The sequence below is a fragment of the Phyllobates terribilis genome, unplaced genomic scaffold, assembly GCF_046119375.1.
Source record: "Phyllobates terribilis strain yellow unplaced genomic scaffold, ASM4611937v1 Scaffold_5__5_contigs__length_657084704, whole genome shotgun sequence".
In the NCBI taxonomy this organism is placed as follows: domain Eukaryota; kingdom Metazoa; phylum Chordata; class Amphibia; order Anura; family Dendrobatidae; genus Phyllobates; species Phyllobates terribilis.
Genome location: NW_027362765.1, coordinates 426,037,679 through 426,061,652, shown reverse-complemented (window position 1 = coordinate 426,061,652; position 23,974 = coordinate 426,037,679). Strand labels below are relative to the sequence as shown.

At 39.1% G+C, this 23,974-nt stretch overlaps 1 protein-coding gene across 1 annotated transcript; it reads right to left on the bottom strand.

Moving 5' to 3' along the window:
• Positions 1–596: 596 nt before the first annotated feature.
• HHEX (hematopoietically expressed homeobox) lies at positions 597–13,769 on the bottom strand. Its single transcript, XM_073681360.1, has 4 exons — positions 13,244–13,769; positions 8,227–8,405; positions 6,922–6,972; positions 597–1,574 (listed from the first exon to the last, which is right to left on the bottom strand). The coding sequence occupies exons 1-4, from the start codon at positions 13,608–13,610 to the stop codon at positions 1,341–1,343; spliced, it is 831 nt and encodes a 276-aa protein (XP_073537461.1). The 5' UTR covers positions 13,611–13,769; the 3' UTR covers positions 597–1,340.
• Positions 13,770–23,974: the final 10,205 nt, after the last annotated feature.

Below are 23,974 nucleotides of genomic sequence, written 5' to 3'. Positions count from 1 at the left end.
ACAGTCTATTCAGTAGGACTATCAGCTGTGTATCCACCAGACTTCTGCACAACACAACTGATGGTCCCAACCCCATTTATAAGGCAAGAAATCCCACTTATTAAACCTGACAGGGCACACCTGTAAAGTGAAAACCATTACCAGTGACTACCTCTTAAAGCTCATCAAGAGAATGCCAAGAGTGTGCAAAGCAGTCATCAAAGCAAAAGGTGGCTACTTTGAAGAACCTAGAATATAAGACATATTTTCAGTTGTTTCACACTTTTTTGTTAAGTATATAATTCCACATGTGTTAATTCATAGTTTTGATGCCTTCAGTGTGAATGTACAATTTTCATAGTCAAGAAAATACAGAAAAATCTTTAAATGAGAGGGTGTGTCTAAACTTTTGGTCTGTACTGTATATATATATATATATATATATATATATATATATATACACATACACATACACTATACAGATATACTATGTTAAATATATGAATAACTAATTCCAACCTAAAAAACTTTTACTATATCCAAAAAATACATTAAATCATACATTATGTAATTTCACTTTTTTATTCCACAATTTCATCCACCAAAAATTAAATATATTTTTAATGTTTTAAGAAAAAAACTATATACAAGTCATATAAACAATATGAGGTATGCAGTCTATTAACATTTACAAAAACATACATATATATAAATTACATACATTATGTACAGTAGAGAACAGCAGTAAACATCTTGGCTACATCATTGTTTTAGAATCAGAACTTTGTACTAATTTATTCGATATCGTTGGGGAGTCAAAAATATAAAAAGAAGTAAAAGATGTATGAGGGAAAGCTTAGACAAGTTGTGCGGTAATATTTCCAGGGGCATTCTGGGCTGGTTTAGTTTCTTACCTGACTTCTATCAGTATATAACTGGTTACGTGATTGTAGGTTTCCTTCTAGAGATGAACCTATATGAGGTCTATACTGAGTATATTTCTCTATGGCCTCTTGCACACAATCCCTATGTGAGCCATAGAAACTCTGCGTGTCGCCATATGGCGCTTCTATATGAAATCAGAGGAATATAGTGGTACATTAGTTCTGTTATTGCAGCACTGTACAAGCTCCAAGTTGCAATATGGCAGCATGCACAAAGTCTAAATTTGTAGGCACGTCATGGTGATGTAAAACAATACACATCTTTCATTAAAGGCACAATCTGTCAAGGCACAGCGTCCATAACATGGTAAATCAGTATTTGCACTGCAGCTAAGGCACAGTCTACACTTTGGTGAGACTTGGTCCTACAGAGTCCAGCTTCTGTTAAAGTGCAAGTCCTTCCTTATGGCACATGTATCAATGGGGACACTTGTAGAAACCTTTGTCTCCTTCAATATCCACCTCTTCGTCAGAATCATCTGAGATGTCCGTGTCCATATTCTCCTGGGAATTCGGGGATGGTGAACACTGAGACCCATCTAAAGAAGAGTCTTTATTTTTCTGCTCAAGACTTAAACAGTTTTCCTGACCCTCCTCGCAGTCGTTTTCTAGACTTTCGGTTTCTTCTTTCTTATTTCCCTGGGGGTTCTCCTAAAATAGAAAAGTCAGTTAGCATTTTAATAAACTGCAACTTCCACTACCTGAAACCATACAAGTCCTGTAACAGCAGTGTTGTGATAGTAGAAGACTCATCAACACATGGTGCCCATATTATTACCATAGTCATTCATCCATTGCCAGAAAATCAGAGTCATTTGTGCATCGGCGTAGTCATAGTGAAAGCAGAGCTTACAGTCAGAAAAATACCATTACTGCTGGAGACCCTATAGAAGTAAGATATAGGAGCAATAAAGTTATATGTGGGGCATTTGGAGGCACATTAGTGTAACCTGTGCTAAACAATTCCCAAAAAGCTCATTTGCCGTCTATAGTGATATAAGATTCCCATGACCCCTAATCATATGATGTCTAACTGGGCCATCTCCAGTGTTTTCTGGTGCAACCACTTTGGCATCTCCTGTACTGACTATGCCGTGATACTGTCAGCACGGGAGATGCCATACCGGCACAGCCTAATGAGTGTAGGAGAAGCTGAAGATGCAAGGTGCCGGAAAATGGAGAAGATGGCCCAATGACGACTTCATCGCTGGTAGACGGAAGAAGATGACCGGACTGATGCAGGACTGCTCGGCTGGACAGGTGAGTCTAATTTTTTACTTTTTTTTTTTTTTTTTTACAAATGTTTATTGGGATCTGGGCCTGGAGAGACTGAGGACACAATAATGTAATAATTCATTTTGGATCGAATTTCTTGATCAAAATCAAATTCAAATTTCGGCAGATTCGCTCATCACTGCCAATTAAAGGGAACCTGACATGTTCAGAAATGTTCTACAGTATTTTGCGGACTATAAGACTCACTTTTTCGCCCCAAAATTTTGGAGGAAAGTGGGGTTTGCGTCTTATAGTCCCGATGTACCTGGCTGTGGCTGTGGGGGGGTCTGTGGGGGGGCAGCACAAGTGTGCCCGCTATTAAAGATAGTGAATACACACTGCTACTTACGCCCATGAACTGAAGCCAGCACCGAGAGGTGGGCGGGATTACGGGGGTGGGAAGCAGTGCATTTTCAATTTTTTATACTAGCCGGCACAGGGGTTAGCCGCAACTCCCAGCTTGCTACAGCGGCTGGGTGATCATGTATGTCCACTATTAAGGAAAATTAATATTCACTTCTTCAACGGCCATAGTCCTGGGCGTGGGGAGCATTGAATATTCCAGTAGCTGACATCGGTGTGTGTGGGTGCATGGCGGTGACGTCACATCCGCTGCACCACTTACACGCTGAAGTCAGTTTCCGGCATCAGAAGAGAATACCACGCTGCGATGGAGCGCAGGGAAGGCAAGTAGAATTGTTTATTTTTTTATGTGTGCGGCGTGATGGGGGACATATATACCTGGATGGGGCCATATACTGTATACCAGGATGGAGATTGTGTATACCAGGATTGGGATCATATATACCAGGATGGGGGAACATATATTCCAGGATGGAAATTGTGTATACCAGGATGGGGGGCCATATATACCAAGATGGGGATCATATATACCAGGATGGAGATTGTGTATACCAGGATTGGGATCATATATACCAGGATGGGGGAACATATATACCAGGATGGAGATTGTGTATACCAGGATGGTGGGCCATATATACCAGGATGGGGATCATATATACCAGGATGGAGATTGTGTATACCAGGATGGGGATCATGTATACCAGGATGGGGATCGTGTATACCAGGATGGTGGGCCATATATACCAGGATGGGGATCATATACTGTATACCAGGGTGGGGATCATATATACCAGGATGAGGGCCATATATACCAGGATGGGGATCGTGTATACCAGGATGGGGGGCCATATATACCAGGATGGGGGCCATATATACCAGGATGGGGATCGGGTATACCAGGATGGGGGGCCATATATACCAGGATGGGGGCCATATATACCAGGATGGGGGCCATATATACTAGGATGGGGATCATATATACCAGGATGGGGGGCATATATATCAGGATAGGGATCATATATACCAGGATGGGGATCATATATACCAGGATGGGGGCCATATATATCAGGATGGGGATCATATATACCAGGATGGGGGCCATATATAAACAGAATGGGGGCCATATATACCAGGATGGGGGCCATATATACCAGGATGGGGGCCATACATACCAGGATGGGGGCCATACATATCAGGATCGGCACAGGATGGGTCACATATACATTAAGATGGGGGACATTAGTACAGAATTGGGGGACATTACCCCTATAACAGTGTCAGCAGCAGATCCCCCCCCTAACAGTGCCTCATGACCATATTTTTTGCTTCAAATTTGTTTTTTTCTATTTTCCTCCTCTGCATTTTATAAGCTGCAAAATACAGTAAGTTAATCTGCAGGAAAATAGCAATAAAATCATGCCTGCCCGTCTTAGTGTAGGTTCACACAAGTGTATAAAAAATACAGAAATCCAGAACAGTGGGACGATTTTTTTTCTCACTTATCATCCTTGTACAATCCGATTTTTTTACAGCAGCAGTTATTAATCATTTACAGGACCATTTACAGTTTCCCATGTTCCAGAATTGCATTATGTCCATAAAAATGGATGCTGCCATCCGATTTGTTTTTGCGACCCATAGACTTGAATTGGCGACTCTCAGACGATTTACAGAAAAAAAACTAGTGCGCTTTGTGATTTTTTTCACACGCAGATTCAATCAGTGAAGAAAATTGCCCATCTGAACTGCCCCCAAAAATAACATTGCTGTCCATTTTTCCATGGACAACACTCAGACCGAAAATAAGGCGATAATCTTTAGGTTACTGTCTTTTGCCGCAATCACATAAGAACCGCAATTTTTTTGCTGCAACACAGCCACAGAGTGTGAACGCTGCCTTAAAATTTATTCAGTGTTTTATGGCTTTAGCTCCCTATCTTTATTTCTAAGCTGCAAGCTATGACGTCTTTTCACTATTCAGATTCACCATAAAATGGCTGCTGCATTCCCTACTTCTGCTTTTATGCAGATTTGTATAGACCCATCTGTTTCACTGTGCTGTTCCATGTAATGTGATGGCTGCAAGACATTAAGGGGCCATTTCTAACTAATGCTATCTTCTGATTTGCGTAAAATGGCAGCAGATAGTTTTTGGTAATATGTACAAAGGGAATTGCAAATTGTTCGACTCCGCAAGCTCAAGAAAATTCCAATCCAATTAGCCCATCTGTATTGGGGACCTCTGGCATACCGGGAAAATCATCATATGCTCACATCAGATTGAAAGATCTATTGTATTTTTTACGGAATTTTTGCAATTTGATTATTGACAATACATCAAAATACAGGACATTTTGATTTTTGGAGTTTGGGTGGATTTTATGGTCAGTGCTCAGTGTTTTGTTTTTTCAGATTGTGGCATGATCTGCGTGCCGCTGTTGTTTTTCTTTCATAGTCTCCTTTAAAGGAGTTTAAAAAAAATTGCAAAATAATAAAAACGCCATCAAAATTCTATGAAAAATACTGAACAAAAAAGTGTATTTGAAGAAGGTCTTAGGGCCAGGAGTTTATGGCAGTGAGCTTTGTAACATTTTCTAAGAAAATTTTTCTAGTGATTTAAAGTAAAAAAAACAAACCCATGGGAAAAAGGCCACTGACCTAAAAAATGATAAAAACTAAAATGTTGGCAATATTTTACTATCTTTAAAGTAACATTGGCCACAGGTTTTTCAACTAAAAAAAAAATCAAAACACTACAAAAAGCTTTTAAAAATACTGTGCTAATCCAGCCCTAAAATACTATAACACACAATTATTCTTAACATTGGTTTCCAAGCACTGCAACAAAAGGCCTCCCCCACACACACTAAAACACCATGAATTTAAAACATTTTCCGTAGTTGCTTGCATTTTTTAATTTGTGATGGGAGTTTTTTTCTGATATATGCCACATTCTATTGTGAACCAGCTCCACAAAGGAAAAACGCATTAACTTCTCTATGAACTTTAATACACAATGACCAATGCAAGTCAATGTGGTACTTCATATGACCATTTATACACGTGGACCGATGGTCTGCATGCAAAAATCGCAAAATAAAGAAAGACAAAGAAAAAGAAAGACAGAGAAAGAGAGAAAGATAAAGAAAGTGAGAGAGAAAGAGAGGAAGGAAGAAAAGAAAGAAAGAAAGAAAGATAGGAAAAAGAATGAGAGGAAAAAGATGCTGTTTTTACAATTCTTTAAGTTCTTACAAAAGGCATCTCTGTTTAAAAATTTGGGTGGAGCAGATATAATTCCAAGAAAAAGAAAAAAAAAAAGAAAGAGAGAAAAAGAAAGACAGACAAACAAAAAGAAAAAGAGAGAGAAAGAAAATGAAAGGAGTGAGAAGAGAAAGAAAGAGAGAAGAGAGAAAGAAAGAGAAAGAGACAGGAAGAAAAAGAGAAAGAAAAAGAGAGAAAGAAAGAGAATAGAAAGAAAGAGCGAAGAGAAAGGTAAAAGAGAAAGAGAAGAGAAGAAAAAAGAGAGAGAAAGAAAGACAGAAAAAGAGAGGAAAAAAAAGAAAGAGAGAGAGAAGAGAAAGAACAAGAGAGAAAGAAAGAGAGAGAAGAGAAACAAGAGAAAGAACAAGAGAGAAGACAAAGAACAAGAGAAAGAAATAAAGAAAAAAAGAACATTTTAAATGCTGTTTTTACAATTCTTTAGGTTCTTACAAAAGGGACCTCTGTGCTAATTTTGAGGGGAGCTAACATAATTCCAAGAAATAGAAAGAGAGAAAAAGAAAGAAATACAAGGAAAGAAAGAAAAAAAGAGAGAAAGAAAAATAAAGAACGAGAAAAAGTGAGAAAGAGAGAAAGAAAAAGAAAGAAAGAATAGATTTGTTATTATCATAACCAAAAGTGTAGTCACTCAGACATGCTGGGGCTTCTAGTTCCTTATCCACCAGCTCATTTCCCCAGGTCTGGACAGGTGATTAGCTCGGTCTATATACAATTTCAACTCAGTGTTGCCAGTCACAATGATGTTTCATTGCAACCTAGTAATTACCAGGGTTAATCTGTGCAGAGTGGTAATAGGATGACTGGCAGGAGGGTTTACATAATAATTAGTGGCTGGTGTAATAGCTCTTATAGGGGCATCATAGACTCTGCTATCTCTCTGCTCCTAATTAGGCTTTTAACATTATGATTGCCTGAGTGCCCCCTGTATCTCCAGCAGGACAGCTATTTACCTTACTAATCAACCTGAAGAGTTTACACATCCACACAAATGACTTGGGCACACAACTGCTAAATGGCTCATGATCACATTAGAAGATAACTGAATTAAAATGACACTCTCCATAGAAACAATATTATTTACCTGCTTCAGACGCCTCCATTTGGCTCTTCTGTTCTGAAACCAAGTTTTGACCTGCAAAGAAAAAAAGTTACATTTTGTCACCACAAAAAAATTAAATATATTATATTCATTATTATTATTATTATTATTATTCATAGTTTAAAAAATAATTTTACTAAGTAATATTTAATAGTTATTATGTGTAATGGTTATTAGTAGCAATATTATATTGCAATTATTATTTAATAGTTGCTTGTCTTAGAAGTAAAAGTATTAGGTAATAATTCAGTATTACTATTTCACGGTTGTAGCATATTATAGCTACTGTTATTTAATCTTAGTAGTATACATATAAAAATCTCATGGTTACTAAAATTAGTATTAGTAATAGTAGGGGGAGTATCAGTAATAGTAGTAATAATAACAATAATAATAATAATAATAATTTTATTTATATTAGCATATTCCACAGCACTTTACATGGTAGTAGTAATAGTAGTATACATATAATATAATCTCATGGTTACTAGAATTAGTAATAGTAGGAGGAGTATCAGTAATAATTAGTAGTGTTAATAGTAGTAGTAAATTCTATCATTGCTATGATATATTAACATAGTTAATTTGAAGTAGTAGCATTATTACTAATATTTTTTACCATTATCTCATTTTAATTATTTCATAGCAATACTATTACCAAAAAATAGTTTTAGAATATGATATTTAGGATTTCTTTATAGTAGTAATATATGGATTTCATAGTTAATAATATTAGTAGTTGTAGAATGAAATCAGTTTTAGTTATTTCATTGTATAATAATAATCATCATTATAATTATTGTTGTTATTATTATTTAGTTTTTATTATCAGTAGCCTTAATAGTATATCATAGTTATTATTCATTATAGTTATTATTTCATAGTGCAATAATAATAACAATAATAATTATAATAGTTATTACTATTTAGTTATTAGTAGCAGTAGGCTTAATAGTATGTCAGTCATTATTTAGGTCACAAATTTTGGACAACTGTAATTTTTAGAATAGATAATATAATGTCTAATTATTTTAATGTGGATAATAAATATATGTTTGTATATTAATAATTATATTTATCTGATGATAATTATTGAAGATAACACATGAATTAAGCATTTTTATTTGTATAACTATTCAAAGACAACAGTCAGACCATGAATGTTAAGCAATAGTTTATATTTATACTGTTTTGTTTTTTTCAATCATTTATACCATAATCTGGCTTGTCTTAGTATTAGGACAATGTATAGGATATGGATATTTACATATCACCAGGAAGACTCACCTGCCTCTCACTGAGCTGTAGCATTTTGGCTAGCCTTTTCCTTTCTGGGGGAGACAAATATTTCTGAGTCTCAAACTTTTTCTCCAGCTCAATAGTCTGATCGTTTGAGAAGCGCACTTGTCCCCCTTTCCTTTTGTGAAGTGGTCGCTGCATGAATGGGCTCCAGAGGAGAGGCTTCCCTGCAAAATACATGGGATATATTAGAGTCTATGGAGTTCATGTCCTGAGGCTGATAGTCCCTAACAAGATTCTAGATGGATAGATAATAGATTATATAGATATGTGATAGATAGATAGATAGATAGATAGATAGATAGATAGATATGAGATAGATAGATAGATAGATAGATAATAGATAGATAGATAGATATGGAATATATAGATAGATAGATAGATAGATAGATAGATAGATAGATAGATAATGATACTTTGTGATACTTTTGTGTTTTATTACTTAGTAATTATGGGATTCTGTATAATATTTTATTATTACTGTATCTTTCTCATGATCACTATATAGGGGTTTCCTAGCAGTTGTTTGGGGTCACCCTGTGCCTTGTCCTGCCTCTAGCACCTGCAGGGACAGCCCTGATCCCCCCTGTGTGGCAGTGTGGCTGTGGGTCAGTTACTGTCATGTGTGTCCACACTTCCGTGGCTGTGCTTCCTCTCTGGCTGTATCTGTGTATCAGGCTCAGCCTTCCTCCTCATCTACAGAGATCTACAGTAACCAGATGTTTCTTCATATATGAGAATGGAAGTCATGAGAACAGTGATGAATTAGTCAGATTACATTCATGTCACATAATAGACCACAATTTCATCACTCCAAAATATGCACTAACATCTGCATGTAATATTATCAATTGTATGATAGAGTCACTGTCTGCACTATGTGGCACTGCTCAGTATAGTGGTGCAATGCTCTGTCTGTAGGATAACTCTTCTCTGCACTATGTGGCTCTTTTCAGCATTGTGATGCTGTACTATTTCTATATGATAACCCTAACCTGCACTGTCATTCTCTGGTTCAGTATTGGCTGCTCAGTCTATATGATAATTCCAGCTTGCCCTATGTAACACTGTTTAGTATTGTGATGCTATAATTTTTCTGTAGGATACCTTTTACCTGCACTATGTGCCTTTGTTTCTGGCACACAACCTGTCTGCACTATGTGACTGTATTCAGCATTGTGGCTACAATGCTCTATCACTAGGATACCCTAACCTGCATTATATGCCTATGTTTATAGGATACCCCTTACCTGCAGTATGTGCCTCTGCATAGGATACCCTTTACCTGCACTGTGTGTGTATGTTTATAGGATACCCTTTGCCTGTCATATGTGCTTCTGTATAGGATACTCCTTGCCGGCACTATGTGCCTATGTAAATGATACTCATTGCCTGCATTGTGTGCCTCTGTTTATAGGATACCCCTTGCCTGCACTATGTGCCTCTGTATAAGATACCCCTTGCATGCACTATATGGTCATGTTTATAGGATACCCGTTGCCTACGCTATGTGCCTCTCTATAGGATACCCCTTGCCTGCATTGTGTGCCTCTGTATAAGATACCCCTTGCATGCACTATATGGTCATGTTTATAGGATACCCCTTTCCTACACTATGTGCCTCTCTATAGGATACCCCTTGCCTGCACTATTTGCCTCTGTATAGGTTAACTTTTGCCTGCACTATGTGGCTCTGCACAGTCTTGTGGTGCAATGCTCTGCAGTCTGCCCTCTATGGCACCCAGCTCTGTTGTGCAATGCTTTGCTTGCGTCAGTTAGTGCTCTGCAAAAAAACAGCCCTTAGAAAAATAGGAAGCCGGTGGTTATTTTAGCCCCTGCAGAGTCTCATCCCACACAGAGGAAATGAACAATATCAGAAAAACGGATCCTGGTTATCAGAGGCCGAGTGTTTCCTGAATGTGTCTGTATTGAGGATGTCGATAAAATAATCAACAGTGCGCACAATTCCGAGGAAGAGGCAGCAGGAAAACACTTAACAGCTCCTGGGCCAGATTTACTGCTATCAAGAGCTCAAGGCTTCCTGTATGGAGGGAAGGGGGCAGCCTGCACCCCTGTGACCACTGCCAGACACTGCTTGTCCAGTCTCATCCCCAGGGACCAGTTACAAACCATCATCATCCTCTTTCCATGTCCAGTATCCTATCATCAACAATCCCATCAATAGAAACACAATGTTTGTCAATGCCCTAGTTGTGCTTGGTAGGAATCTATCAGATTTCCTGGAGGCCTTGAGAAAGAAAAAAAAAGATCTGGCCACATGCAAAAGTAATTTGTCACTAGAAGGACACATCGTAATCAAATCGTACAGGCGATTTTATCTAAAATCATGTACAATTTGGCTCAGTGCAAGATTGGAAATGAGTTACCACCAGCCACGGTTTTTGGCAGATCTGGTAAATATTTGCACTGGGGGAATAGCTACCACACTTTTGCTTCAATTTGGTCTACACAAACATACTAATAGTGATTGGTGCTGTAAATTGGTTTAGCAGAATTAAGTTCCTATCTGTCGCTAGATATTATATAAATGCATAGATTACATAGATAGATAGATAGATAGATAGATAGATAGATAGATAGATAGATAGATAGATATCAATTTTGATATAATATTTAAATTGACACTTTGGGATCCATGGACAAAATAAAGATAAATAGATAACATTCTAAATAGAATTAATGACAGAAGGATAAAAGTAAGATAAATAGCTAGAAAACATAGAAAGATAGATCGATTAGATTAAAAATAATGAAACAGCACAAACAAAATAAATAATGAAGAGTATAATGCCTCCCAAACAAGAATCTAATTGTTACAATACATGAGAAAAATAATAAAGAGAGACAGCACTCCAAAAATATACAAAGCAAACAAGTGAATTAAAGTCCACTTTTTTCTTTAGATATTTTTGGAGTGCAGCCTCTCTATTATTATATTTTTTTCATACATAGATAAGATAGAGTGGCAAAAATGAAGGTAGCACATTCTTCAATAAAACTTTGAAAATAATTATTCCATACCTAAGGTATACTATGCTTCTTTTTTCCATATATAGATAGATTAATATGAGATAGATGATAGATAAATATGAGATAGATGATATATATACATGTAAAGCGCCATGGAATAAATGGCGCTATAATAATAAATAATAATAATAATATAGCCATAGATAAATGATAATGTAACAGCATAAAAACTAAATAATGAAGAGTGTAAGGCCTCCCAAACAAGAATCCAATTATTACAATATATGGGGGGGAAATAAAAAGAGGCAGCACTCCAAGAATATAGAAAGAAAAAAGTGAACCTTAATTAGCCACATGAGCTAAATAAAGACCACTTTTTTCTTTGTATATTTTGGAGTGCTGCCTACCTTTATTATTTTTGTTCATAAATAGATGGACATACAGTAGATAGATAGATGCATAGATAGATAGCTAGAGTGTAAAAATGGAGGTAGCACATCCTTCAATAAAACATTGAAAAATAATTATTCCATTCCCAAGATATGCCATTTTTCTTTTTCATAGATAGATAGATAGATAAATAAATCTGCCACACGAGGATACTGGTCATTATCGGGACGTACATTGTAAGAGATCGGCATTTACGTAACGATAATAAATAAAAATCAGTCATGATCCTTCCTTAAAAACCTACAGAATTTTAATATCATACCACAGCCTAACAAATTACATTTTCGAGACTTTAAACGGAAAAAGGGGAACAATCATGAAATAATAAGAATAATGTTATTCCATTTAGATTTTTTTATTCTATAAATCTTAAAGATGTTTATTGTGAAGTGATAAAGCATCTTTTTATTCAATATTAAACAGTTAATCATACACTAGAAAAGTGTTTTCCCAACCGATAAAATAGAAATTTGCATCTCATACAATAGACACAATCATTATCGGTAACGATTGTTCAATTGTCGGGTCTATGGCCACATTGTAGGGGCCGCGGTTGGCTGTAATGTAAGACTATTTTTATGTTTTCACTCCTTCCTCTCTGACAGATGACATCAGCTTTCTTTGCTGCCTCTGATTCCAGTGAAGCTCAGCTGCGGTTACATGGACTTCAAACTAAGTTTCAGAGAATCAGAAATCAAATCAGCCGCATAAAGAGATTTCGATTCTTTCTTATTGCAGAAATTAAGAAGAAAAAACACAACAACCACCCACAGTCTTAAGGGAGATGTTTAAAGAGGAAGAATAGTGTCAGCAGCATTATATCATAGTGTCCTACATGAGATCATCAGCTCACCACCTGTGAAGAAGGAATGGGCCACATGGGCAGAGGTGCCACTCACTTCTGGTCACCAGAGAAACCAATGCAGCTTATACTAAGAATTGCTTTTATATATATATATATATATATATATATATATATATATATATATATACACACATACTATATATAATATAGTGTGTATACATATATATATTTATATATATACACACACATTATATATACACACACATTACATATATATACACATACATATATATATATATATATATATATATATGCACACATATATAGAAATTTACACACATATACACACATATTTCATTTCATTTTTTAACAGTGAAATGAAAGAAAGCATCTTCTCTTTGTGGATTTTTTTTTCTTTCTTAAATGTATGCAATTGGGTTTAAAAACTGTTTTTGCAATTGGTTTACATTAAAACCTTTTGTACCGTTAATAATAGTAATAATAATAATAATAATAACAATAAAAGATAATGTGGTCAAAACCATGAAGTCATTCTGTTTGCAGCCAGCAATGCACAGGAGACAAACAATCCAAAAATGTTAAAGTAACCCAATGGCAAAAATGATTGCGTACATTTAAGTAAAAAAAGTGGACAACCCCTTTAACTAGTTTGGCTGATAACAGAGGATAATAGCTTGAAAAGGTAATTTGGTACATAACAAACTTTATAAAGAAATTTTAGCTGGAACCTCAACTTACCCAGAGAGTCGTGCCTGATGAGGGCATGGGTATATTCACTCATAGGTCTTGAAAAAGGGTACAGAGGGTTTTGGAAGGTGCCAGCTCCATAGGTCGCTGCCAGGGCTGCAGGGTGGGTGAAGGCCGGGTGGATCGGGGTGGGCTCGTACACTGGGGTCCTGTATGTTGTCACCAGGCTTGTGAATGAAGAATTAGGAGATGGCAGAGTTGGGGTGGGCAGAGCTACTGTCCCATTAGAGGCTGCATTCCTTCCAAGAATGTCATCGATGTAGAAAGGTGTGGGGTGCACGGCTGGCAGCGGGGTGGGCGCATACAGGGGCACACTGAGCCCCATGCCCGGGGAGCCGGAGTGCTGCTGATACTGCATGGTGCGGGCTCCTCTCTGCTGCCCACTCCGGTACAATCCTCTGTGTGATGAGTAATCCAGAGCCTCTCTGCCTCCTCGCAGCCACTCTGGGTTTAAATGTCCAGCGAGTGTCCTGCACAGTGACAGCCGCCTCCATAGGCTTCTATGGGCAGAGGGCGGCGCTGTGGTGGCGTCTTAACACTTCCTGTCCTGTCCCTGCCTCCTGCTCATTGGAGGAGTAAGAGAGCTACGCCCAGCACTGGCATCCTCACCTTGTCAGTAAAGTCCATGGGGGTCAATCACAGACTGGGGACAATCTGCCACCAAACCTCAGGCTGCAGACTAGATCAATACCTGCTTCCCTGCCCCAACCTGGGCAGCCAGCACCCGGGAGATCCCTGCGACTGCTGGAGCTGGGGGTGTGAGATCAGCCCTGAGACACAGGGTATATAGCACTGCTAGGTATATACTACTGCTACAAGGTATATACTACTGCTACAGGGTATATACTTCTGCTACAGGTTATATACTACTGCTACAGGGTAAAAATCATCACTGCTAAAGGGTATATAGCACTGCTAGGTATATACTACTGCTACAGGGTATATAGCTCTGCTACAGGGTATAAATCATCACTGCTACAAGGTATATACTACTGCTACAGGGTATATACTACTGCTACAGGGTATATACTTCTGCTACAGGGTATATAGCTCTGCTACAGGGAATATCGTACTGCTGCAGGGTATAAATCATCACTGCTACAGGGTATATAGCACTGCTAGGTATATACTACTGCTACAGGGTATATAGCTCTGCTACAGGGTATATCCTACTGCTACAGGGTATAAATCATCACTGCTACAGGGTATATACTACTGCTACAAGGTATATACTACTGCTACAGGGTATATAGCTCTGCTACAGGGGATATCGTACTGCTACAGGGTATAAATCATCACTGCTACAGGGTATATAGCACTGCTAGGTATATACTACTGCTACAGGGTATATAGCTCTGCTACAGGGGATATCGTACTGCTACAGGGTATAAATCATCACTGCTGCAGGGTATATAGCACTGCTAGGTATATACTACTGCTACAGGGTATATAGCTCTGCTACAGGGTATATCCTACTGCTACAGGGTATAAATCATCACTGCTACAGAGTATATAGCACTGCTAGGTATATACTACTGCTACAGGGTATATAGCACTGCTACAGGGTATAAATCATCACTGCTACAGGGTATATACTACTGCTACAAGGTATATACTACTGCTACAGGGTATATAGCACTGCTACAATGTATATTTCACTGCCACAAGGCATATACTACTGCTACAAGGTATATACTACCACTGCTACAAGGTATATACTACTGCTACAGGATATATACTACCACTGCTGCAAGGTATATATCACTGTTACAAGGTATATACTACTGTTACAAGGTATATACTACTGCTACAAGGTATATATTACTGCTAGGTATATACTACTGCTACAGGTTATATATCACTGCTGCAAGGTATATACTACTGCTGCAAGGTATATATCACTGCTACAAGGTATATACTACTGCTACAGGATATATACAGTGCCTACAAGTAGTATTCAACCCCCTGCAGATTTAGCTGGTTTGATAAGATGCAAATAAGTTAGAGCCTTCAAACTGCAAACGAGAGTAGGTTTTATGAACAGAAGCATAAATCTTACAAACCAAAAAGTTATGTTGCTCAGTTGAATTTTATTAAATTTAAAACATAAAAGTGTGGGTCAATTATTATACAACCCCTATGTTTAATATTTTGTGGAATAACCCTTGTTTGCAATTACAGCTAATAATCGTCTTTTATTTGACCTGATCAGGCCTTCACAGGTCTGTGGAGTTATCTTGGCCCACTCCTCCATGCAGATCTTCTCCAAGTTATCTAGGTTCTTTGGGTGTCTCATGTGGACTTTATTCTTGAGCTCCTTCCACAAGTTTTCAATTGGGTTAAGGTCAGGAGACTGACTAGGCCACTCCAACACCTTGACTTTTTCCCTATTGAACCAGGCCTTGGTTTTCTTGGCTGTGTGCTTTGGGTCGTTGTCTTGTTGGAAGATGAAATTACGACCCATCTTAAGATCCTTGATGGAGGAGCGGAGGTTCTTGGCCAAAATCTCCAGGTAGGCCGTGCTATCCATCTTCCCATGGATGGGGACCAGATGGCCAGGCCCCTTGGCTGAGAAACAGCCCCACAGAATGATGCTGCCACCACCATGCTTGACTGTAGGGATGGTATTCTTGGGGTCGTATGCAGTGCCATCCAGTCTCCAAACGTCACGTGTGTGGTTGGCACCAAAGATCTCGATCTTGGTCTCATCAGACCATAGAACCTTGAACCAGTCTGTCTCAGAGTCCTCCAAGTGATCATGAGCAAACTGTAGACGAGCCTTGACATGACGCTTTGAAAGTAAAGGTACCTTACGGGCTCGTCTGGAACGGAGACCATTGCGGTGGAGTACGTTACTTATGGTATTGACTGAAACCAATGTCCCCACTGCCATGAGATCTTCCCGGAGCTCCTTCCTTGTTGTCCTTGGGTTAGCCTTGACTCTTCGGACAAGCCTGGCCTCGGCACGGGAGGACACTTTCAAAGGCTGTCCAGGCCGTGGAAGGCTAACAGTAGTTCCATAAGCCTTCCACTTACGGATGATGCTCCCAACAGTGGAGACAGGTAGGCCCAACTCCTTGGAAAGGGTTTTGTACCCCTTGCCAGCCTTGTGACCCTCCACGATCTTGTCTCTGATGGCCTTGGAATGCTCCTTTGTCTTTCCCATGTTGACCATGTCTGAGTGCTATTCACAAGTTTGGGGAGGGTCTTAAATAGTCAGAAAAGGCTGGCAAAAGAGATCTTTAATCCACACATGTGAAGCTCATTATTCTTGGTGCCTGAACTACTTCTTAATACTTTAGGGGGACCAAACAGAATTCTTGTGGTTTGAGGGGTTTAATAATAAATGACACTCTGAATTAACTTTTTACGTTTTAAAAAAAAAAAAAAAAAAAAATTTGCTGCAGTGCATTTCCCACTTCCAGGCTGATCTACAGTACAAATGTCACAAAGCCAAGTTAATTCCGCATGTGTCAACCAGCTAAATCTGCAGGGGGTTGAATACTACTTGTAGGCACTGTATCACTGTTACAAGGTATATACTACTGCTACAGGTTATATATCACTGCTGCAAGGTATATACTACTGTTACAAGGTATATATCACTGCTGCAAGGTATATACTACCACTGCCAGAGATACAATGGGATATTCTAGAAATACCAGTGATGTATAATCTGTGCACAATTATTATCACTGTGATAACAAGGTATATACTATAGTTACTACTCAGATATCATGCCTATACTACTATTACCAATGATTCATAATCCACATACATTTATTACTGTGATAAAAATTACATACTATTATTACTAGAAATATGATAGAAATACTATTATTACCACTTGTATATCACCTATATACAGTTATTAGCACTGTGATGTGATGTATTTACTTTTATCATCACTGAGATATGATATACAGTATATATACAACTATTAGTGCTGAATTATAATCTATATACAATTATTAGCAGTGTGATATAATGTATATACTATTAGTACTAATCAAACATGATGTGTATAATATTAGCACCGATGTATAATCTTTACACAATTATCACCACTGGCATATACTATTATTAGGTATATACTACTATTACCATCGATCTGTGATACAATGTACATAGTATTATTACTACTTCATTACATAGTGTATATACTATTATCACCACTGATATACAATGCGTGTAAAGGTAATTCCACTGTGATACTGTACATACATGAATACACTATTATTATAAGGAAGCCATGGTTTATTTACTGTTATTATCATGGAGATACAATGTATCTAGTGTTATTATTACTGACTCCTAATGGGAACGTATATACATATAGTAAATTAAGTCACATCCATTGTAATTCCTGTGCAACGTTTGCAAGTATTAAAATAATGCAATTGCAGCTTACATCCAGAAATGTGAGAGAGCTGTTATAATCTTTGATAAGAAACTTGAAAAGAAATAGCAATTTTCTTCATTGTAAAAAATAACATATTGGAAATAATATATTATAGATATATTTTATATATACTGCTCAAAAAAATAAAGGGAACACTGAAATAACACATCCTAGATCTGAATGAATGAAATCTTCTCATTGAATACTTTGTTCTGTACAAAGTTGAATGTGCTGACAACAAAATCACACAAAAATCATCAATGGACATCAAATTTATTAACCAATGAAGGCCTGGATTTGCAGTCACCCCCAAAATAAGAGTGGAAAAACACACTATAGGCTGATCCAACTTTGATGTAATGTCCTTAAAACAAGTCAAAATGAGGCTCAGTATTGTGTGTGGTCTCCACGTGCCTGTATGACCTCCCTACAACGACTGGGCATGCACCTGATGAGGTTGCGGATGGTCTCCTGTGGGATCTCCTCCCAGACCTGGACTAAAGCATCCGCCAACTCCTGGACAGTCTGTGATGCAATGGAGCGAGACATGATGTCCCAGATGTGCTCAATCGGATTCAGGTCTGGGGAACGGGCGGGCCAGTCCATGGCTTCAATGCCTTCATCTTGCAGGAACTGCTGACACACTCCAGCCACATGAGGTCTGGCATTGTCCTGCATTAGGAGAAACCCAGGGCCAACCGCACCAGCATATGGTCTCACAAGGGGTCTGAGGATCTCATCTCGGTACCTAATGGCAGTCAGGCTACCCCTGGCGAGCACATGGAGGGCTGTGCGGCCCTCCAAAGAAATGCCACAGAACACCAGGATTGGCAAAGTCGCCACTGGCGCCCTGTGCTCTTCACAGATGAAAGCAGGTTCACACTGAGCACATGTGACAGACGTGACTGCCTCTGGAGACGCCGTGGAGAGCGATCTGCTGCCTGCAACATCCTTCAGCATGACCGGTTTGGCAGTGGGTCAGTAATGGTGTGGGGTGGCATTTCTTTGGAGGGCCGCACAGCCCTCCATGTGTTCACCAGAGGTAGCCTGACTGCCATTAGGTACTGAGATGTGTTATTTGAGTGTTCCCTTTATTTTTTTGAGCAGTGTATATATATATATATATATATATATATATATTTATATATATAAAATATTGGAAATATTACATTGCACTATGTCACTATATTCTATGACCTAGTGTCAGGACATATTTGGACTTTTAGTTCTGAAATTAGACAAAATTTAGCTAAAAATATTTTCCTATATTTTCCAATAATAAAAGATCCTGATCGCCTTCATGAAAAACAAAATATTTATTTACTTTCCTTGTTGTTGTTTTTTTTTGCTATATATAAAATGAGCAATTGAGTTAGATGCAATGGTGCGTGGACTATGTTGGCACACAGGTAAATTGTAGCTCTATAATATTACAGCAATTGATTGATTGCACAGCTGGATGTACAGGATATACATTTAACCCCCCACTGTCGGTGACTGTGTTGACCCTTAGTACATGCCAATCATGGTAGGCTCATATCAGAGCTCCAGTTAGCACATTGCAATATATTACGTTAATGCCTGCTGACTATTCATGTCCATTAATTATCTGAGCTCGTGTTAATGTCTTGTCATCATCACTTTATCCAGCTGGATAACGCACACCTTTCATCTTACAGGGACGTGTGAAGAAATCAACACATTATATCAGACTCCTGACACTTGTCAGGAGCAGACTGCGCTGCAAATCCCCCAAAATCAAATTATTCTCAGTCTTTGACTTCCTAAACTATTTACCTTAGCTGTATATATATAAACAGTGCTCAGCATAAATGAGTACACCCCTTGGAAAAGTAACATTTCAATCAAGATCTCATTGTACACAAGAAGAATTTCAAAAATTTGGACAAAAATTAGTTTCATAGATTTTTTTTTTAACCCAAAAACAAGAAAGGAAGGGTAATAATATAATAAAATCTTCAGTTTTACTCAAATTAGTTGATGCAAAAATAAATGAGTATACTCCATATCAAAAACTACAACATCTAGTATTTTGTATGACCTCCATGATTTTTAAGGACTGCTCCAAGTCTTCTGGGCATGGAATGAACAAGTTGACGACATATTGCAACATCTATCTTTTTACATTCGTCAAAAAGAACCTTTTTTAGAGCCTGGATGCTGAATGGAGAGTGATGACAACTTGTCTCTTCAGAATTCTCCCTAGGTGTTCGGTTGGGTTCAGATTAGGGGACATTTGGCCACTGAATCACTTTCATCCTTTAGAAATGCAACAGATGTCTGTTTGTATCATTGTCCTGTGGGAAAAATGCACGTCTACCAAAGGCACAAAGAGATGGCAGCATCTTCTTTTTCACCATAGAGCAGTACATGTTATGATCTGCTACAGGGACTAAGGAAAGACAGGAGATCTGTCCCTACAATAGAACTAAACTAGATCCCTACGATGTAACGGGGAACCTGATCCTGCGATCAGACCCGCTAAAGTCCTCGGCTAGTCTGTACGAAGACCTATAGAAGTGAGGGAGGGATCCCTACAAGAACTAGGGACTGGGATAAGTTGGACACCTCCTAGCAGAAATAGTAGCAGTCAAAGACAAACACACAACAAAAAGCATAGAGGTCAGAAGACCTAGCAAAACTAACAGAGAACGGCACCAAGCTAGCTCAAGAGTAGTAAATACAATGAAGTCCAGCAAGGCAAAAATGGTCATGTGACCAGCAAACTAAAAAAAAAAAACAGGAGAATTCTAACAGTACATCTGTGAATCCTTGATACCATTAATGAGATGTAGCTCCTCGACACCAGCAGCGCGCATCTAGCCCCACATAAGGACACTGCCACAACCATGTTTCACTGTAGGCACCATGGATTTAGAAAAACGAATTTAAAAAAATGCTTGGTGCCTAAAGTGAAACATGGTGGTGACAGTGCCCTTATGTAGGCTGCATAAGTGTTGCTGGTGTTGGGGAGCTACATTTCATTGATGGTATCATGAATTCACAGATGAGATGCACTGCTCTATATTGAAAGAGAAGATGCTACTGTCACTCCATGCCCTTCATAGATGTTCACTTTTCCAACATGACAATGATACAAAACACACATCTGTTTTTTCCCCATAAGTCTGAAACACCTATAGGGAATTCTGATGAGTCAATTTGAGCATCACTCTCCATCAAGCATCCAGGCTTTAAGAAAAGTTGTTTTTGAACAATAGAAAAAAGATAGATGTTGCAATATGTCGCCAACTTGTTCGTTCCATGCCTAGAAGACTTGGAGCTGTTCTTAAAAATCATGGAGATCATATAAAGTACCAGATTTAGTAGTTTTTTATGTGAATGTACTCATTTTGACATCAACTAATTTGAGTAAAACTGAAGATTTTGTAATGAAAGTTATATTATTAACCTTACTTTCATGTTATGGGTTAAAAAATATTCTATGAAACTCAAAATTTTGGACATTTTCCTTACTTGTTCTATACTTGCAGCATAAAGTCTTTCCTCTTGAAGCTCAAAGATGTAAAATTTTATGTCAAATTTAATTTTAGGATTTGTTAACATCTATGTCAGAGGAAAGGCTTGATTTAGAGATCCCATAAATATCTACTATATAATTGTCTTATCCCGTCTGTCTGTCTGTCCTGGAAATCCCGCGTCGCTCATTGGTCCGGCAGCTGCCAATCAGCGCCGCGGGATTTCTGAAAAAAGATGGCTGCCATTAGCGGCTCATCTGGCGGACGGAGGTCAGCGGCGATGCAGCGGGGAGATGAGCGGCGCTAGCAGCACAACTACCCCGACCGGCGCCGCTGACCTCCATGCGGCTAACGTCGGAAGATCAGCGGCTTGGCCCGCTGATCTCCTGACAGCAAGTGTGAACGGAGGACCGGGGAGCGGCGCCGCCGGTCGGGATGCTTCTGCTGCAAGCAGCCGCTCATCTCCCGGCTTCTCGCAGCAGAAGGAGCAGCACAGGCAGCGCCGCTCCCGGGCCCACACTAATAAGACGCTGATTGGTCGCGGTGGCCGGCTGCGACCAATCAGCGAGACGGGCGGCAAATTTAAACGCCGCTCTGCTGATTGGTCGCGGTGGCCGGCCGACCGCGACCAATCAGCGAGATGGGCGGCAAATTTAAACGCCGTTCCGCTGATTGGTTGCGGTGGCCGGCCGCGACCAATCAGCGAGATGGGCGGCAAATTTAAACGCCTCTCTGCTGATTGGTCGCGGTGGCCGGCCGTGACCAATCAGCGAGATGGGCGGCAAATTTAAACGCCGCTCTGCTGATTGGTCGCGGCCAGCCACCGCGACCAATCAGCTAGATGGCCGGTAAATTTAAACGCCACTCTGCTGATTAATCGCGGCCGGCCACCGCGACCAATGAGCGAGATGGGCGGCAAATTTAAACGCCGCTCTGCTGATTGGTCGCGGTGGCCGGCCGTGACCAATCAGCGAGATGGGCGGCAAATTTAAACAACGTTCTGCTGATTGCGCCCGGTCGGCCGCATACCTATTCTAGAATACCCGATGCGTTAGAATCGGGCCACCATCTAGTTTATATGATATTTACAGCGGGTGAAAGTATTGAACACATCACCAGTTTTCTAAGTAAATATATTTCTAAAGGTGCTATGGACATTAAATTCTCACCAGATGTCAGTAACAACCCATCTAATCCACACAGGGAAAGAAATCAGACCACAGATGTCCATAAATTAAGTCATGTATAATAATGAGAAATGACACAGGGAAAAAGTATTGAACACGCTTACTGAAATTTATTTAATACTTCGTGCAAAAACTTTTGTTGGTGATGACAGCTTCAAGACGCCTCCTGTACGGAGAATCTAGTCACAGGCATTGCTCAGGTGTGATTTTGGCCCATTCTTCCACACAAGCGCCCTTCACATCCTGCAGGTCCCATGAACTCCTTCTATGAACTCTGAGCTTTAGTTCCTTCCATAAATTTTCTATTGGATTCAGGTCCGGTGATTGTCTGGGTCATTCTAGCAGCTTTATTTTCTTTCTCTGAAACCAATTGACAGTTTCATTGGCTGTGTGTTTGGGATCATTGGCTTGCTGACACCCTCATTTTATCTCCATTATCCTGGTAGATGGCAGCAGATTTTTATCAAGAATGTCTCTTTATACATTTGTCCATTCATCTTCAATTACATGAAGTTTGCCAGTGCTGTATGCTGAAAAACAGCCCCACACCATGATGTTCCCACCTCCAATCTTCACTGATGGTATGGTGTTTTTGGGGTGAGATGCAATGCCTTTTGGCCTCCAGACATGTTGTGTATTATGGCATCCAAAGCGATTTGGTTTCATCTGACCAGAATATATTTTCTCAGTATTTCACGGGCTTGTCTAAAAGTTGTTGAGCAAACTTTTAACATGCTTGAACATGCTTTTTGTTCAGCAATGGAGTCCTGCATGGTGAGCATGCATACAGACCATGGAGTCTGAGTGCATTACTTATAGTTTTCTTTGAAACAATTGTACCAGCTGATTCCAGGTCTTTCTGCAGCTCTCAGCAGGTGGTCCTTGTCTCTTTGGCACCTCTTCTGATAATTATTTTCACTCCTCAGTCTGAAATCTTGTGGAGAGCACCTGGTCGTGGCCGGTTTATGTTGAGATGATGTTTTTTCCACTTCTGGATTATGGCCCCAACAGTGCTCACTGGAACCTTCAGTAGTTTAGAAATTCTTCTGTAGCCAAAGCCATCAGTATGTTTTGCAACAACAAGGTTGCAAAGGTCTTGAGACTGCTCTCTGGTTTTAACTATCATGAGATGTTACTTGTGTGGCACCTTGGTAATGAGACACCTTTTTATAGGCCATCAGTTGAACCAGCTGATATTATTTTTCACTAAGTTGCAGGATTGCTAATTACTGATAGATTTCAGCTAGTGTCATGACTTTCCATGGCTTTGTGCAGCTCTTTTTTTTTATATATATTCAATACTTTTTCCCTGTGTCATTTCTCACTATTACACATAGTTTAATTTATGGACATCTGTGGTTTGATTTCTCTGCCTGTGTGGATTGAATGGGTTCTTACCGACATCTGGTGAGAATTTCATGTCAATTGCACCTTTAGGCTATGTGCCCACGATGCAGAAATGAAGCAGAAAATTTCTGCAGCATTTCTGCGTCTCCCTGGCAGAAAAAATGCATGCAGATTGTGCATGCGTTTTTCCTGCAGAATACATGTGAAATACATGCGGATTCACATGCGTACCCACATGCGTTAACGCATGTGTTTCCGCATGCGAACTGACAAGCGCTTTCCAGGC